Source organism: Salpingoeca rosetta (genome assembly GCF_000188695.1).
Source record: "Salpingoeca rosetta unplaced genomic scaffold supercont1.8, whole genome shotgun sequence".
Lineage (NCBI taxonomy): Eukaryota > Choanoflagellata > Craspedida > Salpingoecidae > Salpingoeca > Salpingoeca rosetta.
This window is the reverse complement of record NW_004754926.1, coordinates 471,203-484,462: the sequence shown is the minus strand read 5'-3', so window position 1 is coordinate 484,462 and position 13,260 is coordinate 471,203. Positions and strand designations below refer to the sequence as shown.

Genomic DNA, 13,260 nt, shown 5'->3' with positions numbered 1-13,260 from the left:
GGAGGAAACGGGGTGGGGTAGAGGTGGAGCCCTTTTGATGTTCTGCAGCGTTGGAAGAAAACAACTTTGACAAGTGGCCCGTACAAGTCCTGCGTCACCCCCGTTGGTGAAACCGTGCATTGTGAGTCTCTCGCACACACACACACACACACACACACACACACACACACACACACACACACACACACACACACACAAGTACACTGTGGAATGCACAGCTGGGGCATCATCTCAAGCACTGCAAACACTGCGAGCACTCAGACTGTCGTCTTCATAGCCTCTCATCTGTGTCCTATGTCACACACAATGCACACACCTTGACGCAGCCCGAGCGCGCGATCACGGTCCGTCGACAGGTTGACCAGATATTGGGGACACTGCAGTGCCAGCGGTGAGCACGCACCAGGGCACTCGTGAATTGACGATGATTGAATCTTGATGAACCACTCAAGGCGTGGACAAAGAAGGGGGGGGTGGGAAGGCTCACACAAACATCAAACAGCACGAAGGACCAACACAATACAACACAACACGACACGACACAACACAACACGACACAACACAACACAACGACACACCACGACACACCACGGCACACCACACCTTGGGGAAGGCGCAGTGGTGCCTCGGCAGTCCAGAGCTCGTGAGCTCAATCTGGTCGTCAGCAGCGCGCGTCGCGTTGAATTCGGCAACCTCCGTGGGCGTGAACATCTGCACATAACGTACACACCAACACCACCAGTAAGCAGTGAGGCAATGCACGCACAAGAGCACAAGAGCACATATATGTGTGTGTGTGTGTATGTGCGGCTCGCAATAGCGCAGCCCAAGGCTGAGCTGTTCGCCTCGTCCACGCCCTCAACATACGCGAGCAACGCCGTCATGCGTCTGCAAGAACTCGTCCTGCTCCTGCAGCTTCAGCTGGAATTTAGCGGCGGCGTTGCCTGCAAGCATGATATGCAAGGAGAAGCGCATGAAATGAGTTGAACACACACACACATGTGCGCACGCACACAGACACACAGACACACGCACGCACGCACGCACGCACGCACAAGCACACACACTGTTGGGAGAAACAAGTAGGCTGAGTTGTTCACCCACCTTGGAGGAACGCAATGCGCAGGCGCTGGATCTTGGCCGCAACCTCCCTGCATCACGACGTTTTGGACACAGTAAGCTGGAGCATAACTCGTGCACTCACTGAGCTGTACACGCAACGTAACATCTGATTCAACAACACATGATGCAACCGCGCCCACGTGCACGTACCGCTTGTAGTTGTATTGACGGACGCTGGCAGCTGCGCGCTGAATGATTGCACGCGAGTCACGCAGACTCGGCAGACCATTTCTGTGGTGAAGGTGACAAAATGGGGTGTTGGTGCAATGTTGCTCAACGCACGACGACGCAAGCACGCCACTGGCAGCTACGAAGCACATCAAACACACACACACACACACACACACACACACACGCACGCACGCACACATAGATACACACGCACATACGCACGCACGCACACATAGACACACACACACAACACACACAGACATAGACAGTACCGGCGGGTCTTGCTGGAGTGGCGCTGCAACGCCTGCACAAAGAGTGCAACTTGCAGGTCCCAATGGTCTGAGAGGAAACATGACAAAGGAAAGGGGGGCGTGCAGACAGGATGAGCAACGGGCACGACAAGACAACCACAAGTGGTGGATTGAAGCAAACGACAACACGCTGTTCGCGTCAGCACAGGGACATGCCACACCGCCATCCCACTTGTCCAGCAACCTTTCCTCATCCCCTGTCTCCCCTCCTTCCCCCACCCCCATCCGCTGTTGCTTTCTATTCCTCATTCTCGACCTACCACACTCGTCATGGGTGTACTTGTGTGCAAATGACGCCATCGTCACAGTCGCCATGGCCTGCGCAATTTCGCTCCGCGCCGCAGCCGCTGACGCGTCGCTCTCGTTTGCCAGCCATGCAAACGCCGCAAGCTCTGCTGCCAAAGGCATCGACTGACCACCACCACCACCATCACCACCGCTCCCGGCAGGGCGGCTGTTGTGATCATCGCCAACAGTGACGCCGCGGCTGTGCTTGTGCAGCGTGCGGAGAAGGACGTTGACAAACCCAAACGCGGCCACAACCGCCTGTGGTGGACAATTTGTCCAGCGCTGCCGGAAGAACTTGCCGCTGCGGAGTTTGGCCTTTTCCATATCAAAGCTCGCATCGTGTTGGACGCCATGCTGGCGCAAGAATGGTGACAGCAGCGTGCACTCGTCAGTAAAGCACAAGCAACACAACAACACAAGGAGACAACAGCACTATCCACGCCTCATTCAGACTGCATGCACAAAACTGCGCACAAGAACAAACACATACATCTAACCTTTGGTCCCTGAACGACCCAAACACACACGCACACAGACACGCACACACGCACAAGTACACATAAGCACGCACACACACACGCACACACACGCACACACACACACGAGTATACACACGCACACACACGCACGAGCATACACACACACACACAAGTACACAAGTACACACACGTCCTCACCGGCTCCGGCTCGTCGTCCAGTCGCGCGTGCACGTGATCGTCGGGATCGATGTTGAGGGTGTGCTGCAACAGCCGGTGCTGTAGGTCTTCGTACGCCATCTTTCGCTTCTCTTGGAACGCCTAATTGTGGTGGTGATGTAGATGACGTGTGGGTGGGACGGGATTGGACGTACAAAAAAAAAAAAGGAGAGGAGATATCCACGCATCGCATGAGAGTTCATGCTCAAACCACACCCAATTCACAACACACGCACACACAACAGCAGCACCTTCTGCTTGACAAAGATCCGGACACCGCGGGAAACGCTTTCCGCCAACACAGCGAGGGCAGCGTCGTCCACACGTGTGCTCTTCGCCGCTGTTGGCACATGACATCGTGCAGTGTCATTGTGAACCAAAACATACACGGTGTTCGTCATGTTCGAGCACAATGAATGAGTGCGAGCGCAAGCAACACCCGCACGCGCACACATCCCCCCACCCAACTCACGTACACACAAACATAACAACATCAACACAAGTACACATAAACGCATACGTGCGCGCGAGCACACCTGTGTCTGTTGGCGTTGCAATCCCCTCGCGCACAACATCGCGCAGCATGATGGTGACGGCAGCGACAACCTTGGCAACGCTCCCAATGTCATCCCCCTCAGCCTCCGTCAGAAACCGGCCAGGCATCGGTTGCATGAGCTTGCGCACAATTCCGCGCCAGTGGGCGCACTCACCACGTCGCTGGATCTCCAGGCATAAGTCGTGCGCAATGCGTGCAAGCACTACCACCATGGCAGGCGTTCTGCCGTGAAACGTTGATGGCGCGACACAGTCAGGGTAGAATACCGTAGAAAGGACAAGGAATGTGGTTGTGGGAGGAGCGAGAAAGAAAGTAGCGAGCTGCCGAGACGGCCGTTGTTCGTCTCACAACAAACCGGTTTCCATGCAAAAGCGCGCACTCTAGAGCACACACACACACACACACACACACACACACACACACACACACACACACACACACACACACACACACACACACACACACACACACACACCTGTGCTGTGGCTGCATGGTTTGGCGGAGTGCCTGTGCGAGGGCGATGGCGAGAAGAGCGATGCGCTGCTGGCCCACAACGAGGCTTGGGTTACGCGTCACCAGCACAGCATGGTACGCGCGCATAAGCTTCGAGGCCACAATGCCGTGAGCAATGGACGCAGCCTCTGGCGGGCACAGCGGCAGTACGCCGTTGAATACCTCGTTCCTATCACCATCATCATCATCACCATCATCATCATCATGATCCTGATTGCTCGTCGCTCCTCGGCGCCGCCCATGCAGCGGAACCTGATGTGTTGCGTCGTGTTGGGGTGCGTTGTGTTGTGTTGTTAGGGTATGGGTTGTGTTGTTCGGGCATGTGTTGCGTTGTGTTGTGCGGGTGAATACGGAGAAGATACATGAAGTTGCCCTGACATAACAGTGATGGCCACGAACATCGAAACACTGTCCATATCCACACACTTGTGCGAGTCTGCTTACATTGCTGTCGAGTGCACACATTGCGCTCGCCGAATCGGAGAAATCACACGACACCGCCATCACCTGCACACTCAAGCGAGCGCACACATGCACGTACATGTGAGCTATGCGCCATCAAACACACACACACACACTGCAGGTTCATCATCAAGACATGGAGACGAGCAGAAACAGTCAACTCACTCGCATTATCCCGCGCGCGCACACACATAACAACCACACACAATCACGCAAACAAACACACACTCTCACACCCTCACACACACACACTCACACACACACACCCTCACACCCTCACACACACACACGCGCGCGCCCTCACACACACACACACACTCTCTCTCTCTCTTTCTCTCTCTAACACACACAGACTCAGCCACACCTTGATCGCCCATGGATCGACGTTTGCGGCCTCGCTGCCCTGCACGCGGACGAGCGCACCGGTGACGCCCGCAACATACAGCAGCTGCGCAGTTGTAAAGGGAATGCGATGACGAGTTCGCCCACGTGGCGTGATCCGTGCACTGAGCTCGGCAGCGTGGCGTGCCATGTGCTGCAGGTGCTGGAGCCACGACAGCTTGCTGTGCAGTGACACGTCTCGGCTGGCACTTGTTGCTGTGTCTGCCGCGGTGATGGCGGCAACCCTGGATGTGCGGTGGTGGAGATTTGTCACAATGTCGCGCACAGATATGGACGCGATGTTTGACCGCTTCAGCGCGCGCGCACCGTACTTCATCTCAGAGGCCTTGCAAACAAACACATACGCGTGCGTGTTGGGGGAGAGCATGAGTACATGCGGGCACAACAACAACGCGTATCGTGGCCAAGAAGTCCAGCAACACGCACAGTTGTGATATTACCAACGCAATTGAGCATTCAGCACACACACGCACATCAATGAGCTGCTTCTCCTTCTCCCGCCCCGGCTCCATACCTTGACAAGCCACGTGTGTATCTCTGCAGGCGTGTGTGTCTGGTCGAGGGCGGCGTCGCAGCAGAACTGAATTGTGTTGAGAAGTTGCTGTAGATGTGTCAGGAACCGCTTGCGATCAGCAACAACCCCCATGCGGCTTGCAGGCGCAAGCGTCGTCAGTTCATCCATGTTGAGTGGCTCAGACTGCAGCTGCTTGACGAGCGAATGCACAAATGACAGCCCGAGACGCACAGTATCGTGCTGATGCGTTGCAACCGCCTATGTGTGTGTGTGTGTGTGTATGTGTGTGTGTTCGTGTCATTGGTGAGGCCCTTGATCATCAAAGCAAGTACATTTGTTCACGAGCAAAACTCCCCCATGACAATCGCATATACACGCAAACAGCCGTCGCAGCAAGTCCAAATACTTTCAAACACAATAGCATCAAGCACCTCGCCACTGACAACAATCCATCTCCTTCGTCACACCTTCAGCTGCGACGTGAATGTGCCGAGAGCACGAAGGATTTGCGCGTGAAGCGCAGCCGTCGTCAGCATTGATGATGAGGAGATGTTGTGCTCTACCCCCTGTGTGTCGCCACCGTTGTCATCATCGCCACCGCCATCATCACCATCATCATCACCATCACTTGCACCCTTGCCTTCGAGACGTTGCTGGCGCGGCGGCTTGTGCTTGATGCGCAGTTGCTTGAGCAGTGTTGGTCGCGCAGACAGACGCACACGCACACGCATTCCGTTCACAAACACGTCGCGTGGTGGACGCCCGCGAAGCAGCAGGAACACAGACGACGTTGAGCGGTCAACGCACACCGTCGCCTGGCTATCAGGCCGCTGCACAAGACTCGTGACAATCCCCCATCCAAGCGCCTCTTCCGCAAAGGAGACGGAGATGTGCAGGGTTGCACCCACGGTGCGGCGAACAAATCTGGCAGCCTCATTGAAGGTGGGCACAAGCAGGCTGGCCCTGGCTGCGTTGTAGTGCTGTGTGGGCTCATACAGCGAGACGGTTTGCAGTGCAAGCTTCAGGCGCACGTATTCCGGGGAGAGAAGTCCTTTGCCCAAAGAAATCAACAGCAGGAGCGACGACACACCACTGCTGCTCGCCAACCGAACACGCAGTACGTGTGTGTGTATGTGTGTGTATGTATGTATGTGTATGTGTGTATGTGTGTGTGAAATGGATGTGGGGAACGTGCGGGGAGCGACAGATTGTGGTGGTGATGATGAGCAAGAAATCATGGCGCTGTAACAACAACAGTTGCAGAGAGCCGAACATGTGGGCTGAAGACGCGACGCAAGCAAGCAAACACGCTGACAAAACTTCAAGGTCAATGTCCCACCCCAACATGATGTGGGTGTACGTACGTTTGCAGACGGGTGCGCAGTCGTGCGAGCTCCACGTCTGTGAATGCGATGCCAGTCCCAGACGCCCGTTGTTGTGTCGGCACAAACAACGTCAACGTGTGCTTGATATCGTCTTGGAACGCAGCGAGAACAAGGTCCACCCGCCGCTGCAGCTGTGCCTGGTACGTGCTTGCAGGCAGCAGTTCCTTGAGGGAAGACACCGTCCTGTCGTCCCCATTGTCGCCACCGCCAGCGCTGGTGGAAAACCGCTTCTCAACACTCGCAAACACCTGGTGTTGAGTAACATGCACAAAGACATGACGTCAGTGCAATGTGTAGTGGTGAGGGGCGAGTGCTTCCCGGCGTGTACATTTGTTGTAGTGTGTTTTGCAGAGTTGGGTTTTGTGTGTTTGCGAGCTCAGGCAGCATGCTTTGTGTGTTGAGTGCCCTGAAAGCCACCATAGACAACGGTGTGGCGTGGCTGTGCAAACCAAACTGCCATGCTGGTGTATGTGACCTTGCGCTGTAGCGACGTGGAGGCACGAAGAGTGTCGACCTTGGGATGCAGCGCAAACCGCTGTGTCCGGGTGGGATCAGCGGTGGTCACGCCATCCGCAATCTCCACCTGAAGACATGCAAACAACGTTGCCGGCGGTGCATGCACGGCGTGAATGCAACATACAGACAGACAGACAGACAGAGAGAGAGAGAGCGCGCGCGGGAGGTATCCACACACATGCGCACACACACACACACGTGCACGCACACACGTGCACATACACGCACATATCAACACAAACACAAACACACGACAACCTTGAATGCGCGAGCGGCAATGCATAGGTCAAGGTGCAGCCATTTTTCGGCTTCCGCAAATGCGTCAGCGCGCATGTTGGCAGTCAGCGTGTCGTGTGCCCGCAAGGCTGCCTCAACCAACGCGTCTTGCACTGGCATGGCCAGGAGTGATGATGATGATGATGATGATGATGATGATGATGATGATGATGTTGATGACGTGGATGCTGGTGTGGACGTGTGCTTGAATGTGCTTGTGAAGTCAGAGGACGAGAGCCAGGAGAGCGCGTTGCTTGCAGGCATGCGGGCGAGATGGCACTGCGTCTTGTTCTTGGCTTCATCAAACACCAAAACCGACACGGAATGCGCCCCAGATTGCCTGCACACGACACGACGCGCGGTGTACGATGTGTGGTAAGCAACCGTGAGTTGGCAAGCAGCAGGGAGGGTTTTGCGTCTCAACCACTGTCACGTGTGTTTCTTCATTCGTGCATTCGCGCGCACCAACACACACACACACACGCACACACACACACACACGCACACGCACACACACACACACACACACACACAGATGCGTGCCCACCACCACCACCACCAATTAACACCACCACGAACTGACGACCACCACGAACATCACCGATACCGAATGAGGAGCTCCACGCCGGATGCAAGGTCCGAAAGCATGCTGCCCTTGATGTCCGGAAAACGGGCCAGACACAACACCATGTGGTGGTGAGCACCGCCGCCGCCGCCGCCACCATGGAGCGGCATGGTGGCGGGCTGGAAGAGTGCGGGGCGCAGCTCGAGCAGCCAGTGCTCCTGTGTGAGCTGCAGCTGCAGTGTTTGCTTCGTCCGCGGACCCAGTGCCGCCATCAACTTGTTCCACTCACCTTTCACTTCACCCTTCTCGCCATCTGCGCTGCCTCCGTGCTTCTTCTTCTTCTGCTGCTTCTGCTGCTTGGCCGCTGATGGCTCGCCGTGCGCCGGCATCGACGATGATGACAATGATGATGGTGATGATGACGATGATGACGGTGGGAGGGAGAGGAGATGGGCGACAGCAAACTGCTGCACATCGTCGAGTGCTTCCACAGACCCTGAACGCGCACGCAAACACATGCAGCCACGTGTGTGGGGCGGGGGCGTTGCCGTTAAAGCGTGGTTACTATCGGAGAGAATTCACCGTGTGTTCACCACAGTCGACAATTCCTCTCAATGGCCCATGCAGCCACAATTAAGCCAGCGTTTGCGTCTGCTGCCTCACCTTTGAGGGCTGGGGCAGAGGGTGGGTTGACTTGCTCATCCGTGAGTGCGTATTCGATGAGGAGAACAGGGAGGAAGAGGTCGGATGTGTACAGAATCAGCTCCTCCTTTGACGGGTCCGTGTGACTGTCGCTGTGGTGGAGACACACGGCACGCAGTGGCGATGGCAGCGGCAATTGCGTGAAACGCGGCAAACGTGACACGGCAGGACGAAGGTACCACACACAAATCACGCCATCACAATCACACCGTAATCGCTGCACATGTGCGCGCGTACCACTCAAGATCGTGGATTTCGAGTCCGTCACGTCTGATTTGGGAAATGGAATCGGCGGTGAACTGACGACAGCGGCCAGGGATGGCCAGGCCAACCAGCATCTGCAGGGCGGTAGTGATGGTGTGCATGTGTGTTTATGAGTGAGTGAGTGTGTGTGTGTGTGTGTGTGTGTTTGTGTGAGTGTGCTTATGTATGTGTGTGTGGGCGCGTGTGAGTGTGCTTATGTATGTGTTCGTGTGTGCTTGTGTGCGTGAGTGAGTATGTTTGTGTGTGTGCGTGTGATCGTACGTCGTGTGATATGTCAGCGCGTGTGTTTTGCATGATTGGTGTAAATTCGGTTGCGTGTTAGCGTGATGGCCAAGCTCAAGATGACACGGTGCATACAACAACAGCACCAAGTGGTACAAAGCAGTGGAACAGAATATGACCTGCGCGTGTCCACGTGCGTCCTGGTACGAATACCAGTGACTCTTCAGCAGATTGGGCGACACGTAGCTGCCGGAACCGTACAGGGCACTGACACACACACACACACATGCACACAGCAGCTCACATGGTGAACATGTGCGCACATCTCACGTCCACACACTCAAGCATCACATTGCACACGGATCAGAAACATGTGTCCATGTATGCATCCTACCCTGTCTTCATGCCGATGTAGCGTCCGCTGTCGTCAAAGTCCCCGGGAGCGACAAGTCCCTGATTTGCAATGCTCTCGGCAACATTTCGCTCGCACGTACCATGGAACGCCAACCGCGGCAACAGCGTCTGGCGTATGTGTGTGTGTGTGTGTGTGTGTGTGTGTGTGTGTGTGTGTGTGTGTGTGTGTGTGCGTGTGAGTGTGAGTGTATGTGTGTGTGTGTGTGCGTGAGTGAGTACATGTGTGTGTGCGTGCGTGAGTGAGTACATTTGTGTGTGTGTGTGTGCATGTGAATGTGCCTGCCATTGTGGTCGGTCGGCACTCATTTGCATCGATACACCTGCGAGCACACGAGGCAAAGACGCCCCCTTCTTAGTACGCTACGAAACAGCAGCGTTCAATACCTTGATTTCCTCTGGATACTCGTCTGCATGTGCGTTCGACCTGTCGTGGACAGCCCCCGTGTCAAGGAGCCTGGCCACGGCCTCATTGTAGCGCTCAAGCAACGTTGGGTGTAGGACGTTTTCGACATGTGTCAGGCGAGCGGAATACCGGCGCTGGCGTCCACCTTCACGTGTGGGCTTGCGCAACGTCGTGTGCATGTGCTTGAGCAGAGCGCGATAGACGAGCGTGTCCAATTCCCGGACAGAGAGTGTCCCAAGCTGGTTGGTGGTCGTGTCACAATGTATCAAGCAGCAGAACAGTATTGATGCAGTTGAGATCAATGTGGCGACAAGTTGTGAGATGGAGGATGAGGTAGGTTCCATGATGGGGGGTGGCGATGGCAACGACAATCCAAACGAGGCACGCCGCCTATGTTCAAGTCAACAACAACAACAACGACGACGACGACGACGACAAACACAAGTGGTAAGGCATGGGTGCCTCTTGTCCTGGCGTCAACCACCATTTCAGTCTGTCGCACCTGCTGCTTGGTGCTCGTGTTCACGTCTCTCCATTCGAGCAGGTGGTTGTAGTTGGTGGTGGTGTTGTTGACTGTCACGGAGGGCTTACCGCCAGAGTGGACGGCTCGCACTGGAAATAAAACAAAAATTCGGCCAACAAACATCAGACGCGACAACGTGAGCATTCAATCTGTGCAACACACACTGCTGTTATGAAGTGAACCACAAACACATGATGCATTCCACACACACACACACACACATCGCATTACATCACATCACATCATATGGTACGGCAGGGTCACCATCGTGCACCTGTGCCAAGACGGCTCTGCTCGTCACGGAGGAAGTGCGCTGCTGTGTTAAACACGCTGAACACGAAAAACTGCTCGGGGGCGAACGGGTGCAGCGGTGTGTTGAACCAGTGCTCCGTGTGTGTGTTCAGCACAAGCGCCAGCACGGCCTGCTGGGCAGCCGTGAGGTTCTGTGCGCTGTGGATGGTGACGCGTGGAGTGACGTTGGGATGGTTATCGTCAAATGCGATGGAAATGTCCACAACTGCCTGAACACCATCGTCTGCGTGAACAAAGCAAAGGCGACGCGCGCGCAACGACCCACACCAATGCACAAGGGCAACAAGTGAGGGACAGGGGAGGACTAGCCCAGGCAGTGGCACGCAGGCAGGCAACGTTGATGCCAAGGGCGACAGCATGAGGACGCCAGTGCTGAACTCTCACCCATACAGACACACACTCACTCACACACACACACACAAGCACGCACTCACACATTCACACACGCACACACGCACACACGCACACACGCACACACGCACACACGCACACACGCACACAAGCACACACACACACACACAAGCACACACGCAAGCACACACACGCACACACACTCTCCCACTCCCACCACATGTCAGCCATATTCTCACCGCTGCCATCGACGGTAATAATGACGGTGGTGCCGTCCTGCACCTCCACGCCATCAGACTCAAACACACGCGCAGCGAACTCAATCTCCTCCTCCACAGACGGGCGGTCATTCTCCGCAACGGCGAGTGGCGGCGGCAGCAGCGCCCTGAAGGGAGATAATGTGTGTGTGTGTATGAGTGTGTGTGTGTGTGTATGAGTGTTATGTGTGTGTGTATGTGTGTGTGTGTGTTTGTGTATGTGTGTATGTGTGCTATGTGTGTTATGTGTGTTATGTGTGTGTGTGTGTGGACGTGTCATGTGGTGAAAAGAGGCCGAGAGCAGCAGAACAAACCAAACAGGGCAGAAGGTCAAACGCGCGTACCGTCTGAGCTGCACCATTCGAGAGCGGGTGATGACTCCTCTTCGCACGGATGCATTCAACGCCTGGCATGCGCATTCAAGCAAGTGGTGTTGACGTGAGCCAATGATGTGGTTTGACAACAACGCTGATTTCCCGAGTCGTCTCAGCAAACCCACATGCACACGCCTGTATCCACTGGCAATGTGTAAATGACGCACAGGTGCACAAGTACACACATGGACACACACACACACACTCTCTCTCTCTCGCATACACGTGCATTTACACTCGTACACACCTGCAGGAGGCTGCGAAGAGCGCTGTTAGTTGCGTCATCATCACCGCGGCGTTGCTGCTGCTCCTGCTGTGCACTGTCACCACCACCATCGCCGTCATCATCACTTCCACTGTCACGGCCCAGCTGGATTTCGCCAACGACTTGCATCGGGCTCTTGCTGCTGGTGCGCTGCAGCAGATACACGCGATCCACTGGCAACGGTGGCAGCACAGAGGCATAAACACGCCCAAACATGCACAGCGTAAGCAGTGGCCACGCAAATGCGCACGCACGTTCATGTGTGTGTGTGTGTGTGTGTGTGTGTGTGTGTGTGTGTGTGTACAACGTGTTAAACTGAAGCTGGGCATGACAACACCTGTTGAACATCTAGCACACCATTCAAGTGGCAGGGAGACGACAATGGTACATCAAGACATGCGGCCCTTCGCCTGCAACACGCAGAACCACAAAAAGCAATCACACACACACGCACGCGCGCACCCTCAAACTGGATTGGTGTCCAGTGCTGCTGCAGCTCTTGCGTGAGGGGCGCTGGCTGTGACCGCGCCACTGTCATGTGCGGCTGCTTCATCCTCGACCACCTGCCCATATGGGAGAGGGTATCGACCATTGCTGCGTGCAGCGATTCAATGGCACTGCTCGGCTCGGGCCGCAGCCACGTCACATGCCCCCGCTTTCCCTGCACATGCGCGTGTGTATACGTGTGTGTGTGTGTGTGTGTGTGTGTGTGTGTGTGTGTGTGTGTGTGTGTGTGTGTGTGTGTGTGTGTGTGCACGTGTGTGTGTGTGTGTGTGTGTGCACGTGTGTGTGTGTGTGTGCACGTGTGTGTGTGTGTGTGTGTATATATACGTGTGAAAAAGAGAGAGGTGGGGAGGGAGGTGTGTGTGTGTGTGTGTGTGTGTGTGTGTGTGTGTCGGAGAGGACCATCAACAGCATGAGAGCGCATCCATGCAGCGTACGTGGTTGAAGGAGCCAAAGGAGTTGAGGTTGAGCGTGAAGGGCATCACCCGCTGAAGCGCAGACGCCAGTCGCACCTTTACCTCTGCCCACAATGTGTGATGTGATCAAATGATCAATGTGAGAACTGGCTTGCGTCGCGTGCGCGCGCGTGCGTGTGTGTGTGTCTGTATGTAAGTGCGGCCATGTCTCGTTCCTGTCCTCTTCCCGTTAACTTCATCTCCACTCTGCGGGTACATGTGCACGTGAGACATGGCTACAGCTGCAGTGACCATCGCAGGAGGGGCCCTCACGAACCGTGCCATCGCGAGGGCTGCACAAACGGATAGAAGAGGGTGATGTGCGGCGGCCAGATGTCCACGTGCCGCTTGTCATACTTGCGGCTGCGAAGCAGGAACAGTGTGTGTGTGCGTGTGTGTGTGTGTGTGTGTGTGTGTGTGTGTGTGTGTGTGTGTGTG

At 55.5% G+C, this 13,260-nt stretch overlaps 2 protein-coding genes across 2 annotated transcripts; both read right to left on the bottom strand.

Moving 5' to 3' along the window:
• Positions 1-281: 281 nt before the first annotated feature.
• PTSG_03571 (uncharacterized protein) lies at positions 282-7,331 on the bottom strand (the record flags this gene model as incomplete). Its single annotated transcript, XM_004995245.1, has 18 exons — positions 282-446; positions 604-711; positions 868-944; positions 1,105-1,151; positions 1,273-1,353; positions 1,566-1,632; positions 1,865-2,246; positions 2,570-2,689; positions 2,839-2,927; positions 3,124-3,365; positions 3,619-3,908; positions 4,101-4,163; positions 4,483-4,845; positions 5,035-5,292; positions 5,502-6,129; positions 6,399-6,667; positions 6,895-7,002; positions 7,191-7,331. 18 exons carry the CDS (start codon positions 7,329-7,331, stop codon positions 282-284), a joined length of 3,498 nt encoding a protein of 1,165 aa, XP_004995302.1.
• A 477-nt stretch (positions 7,332-7,808) lies between these two features.
• Positions 7,809-12,849, bottom strand: PTSG_03570 (uncharacterized protein; the record flags this gene model as incomplete). Its single annotated transcript, XM_004995244.1, has 13 exons — positions 7,809-8,272; positions 8,440-8,570; positions 8,716-8,816; positions 9,144-9,231; positions 9,359-9,486; positions 9,763-10,020; positions 10,284-10,393; positions 10,579-10,839; positions 11,207-11,352; positions 11,569-11,630; positions 11,846-12,036; positions 12,326-12,524; positions 12,805-12,849. The coding sequence occupies 13 exons, from the start codon at positions 12,847-12,849 to the stop codon at positions 7,809-7,811; spliced, it is 2,184 nt and encodes a 727-aa protein (XP_004995301.1).
• Between the last annotated feature and the right edge of the window lie 411 nt (positions 12,850-13,260).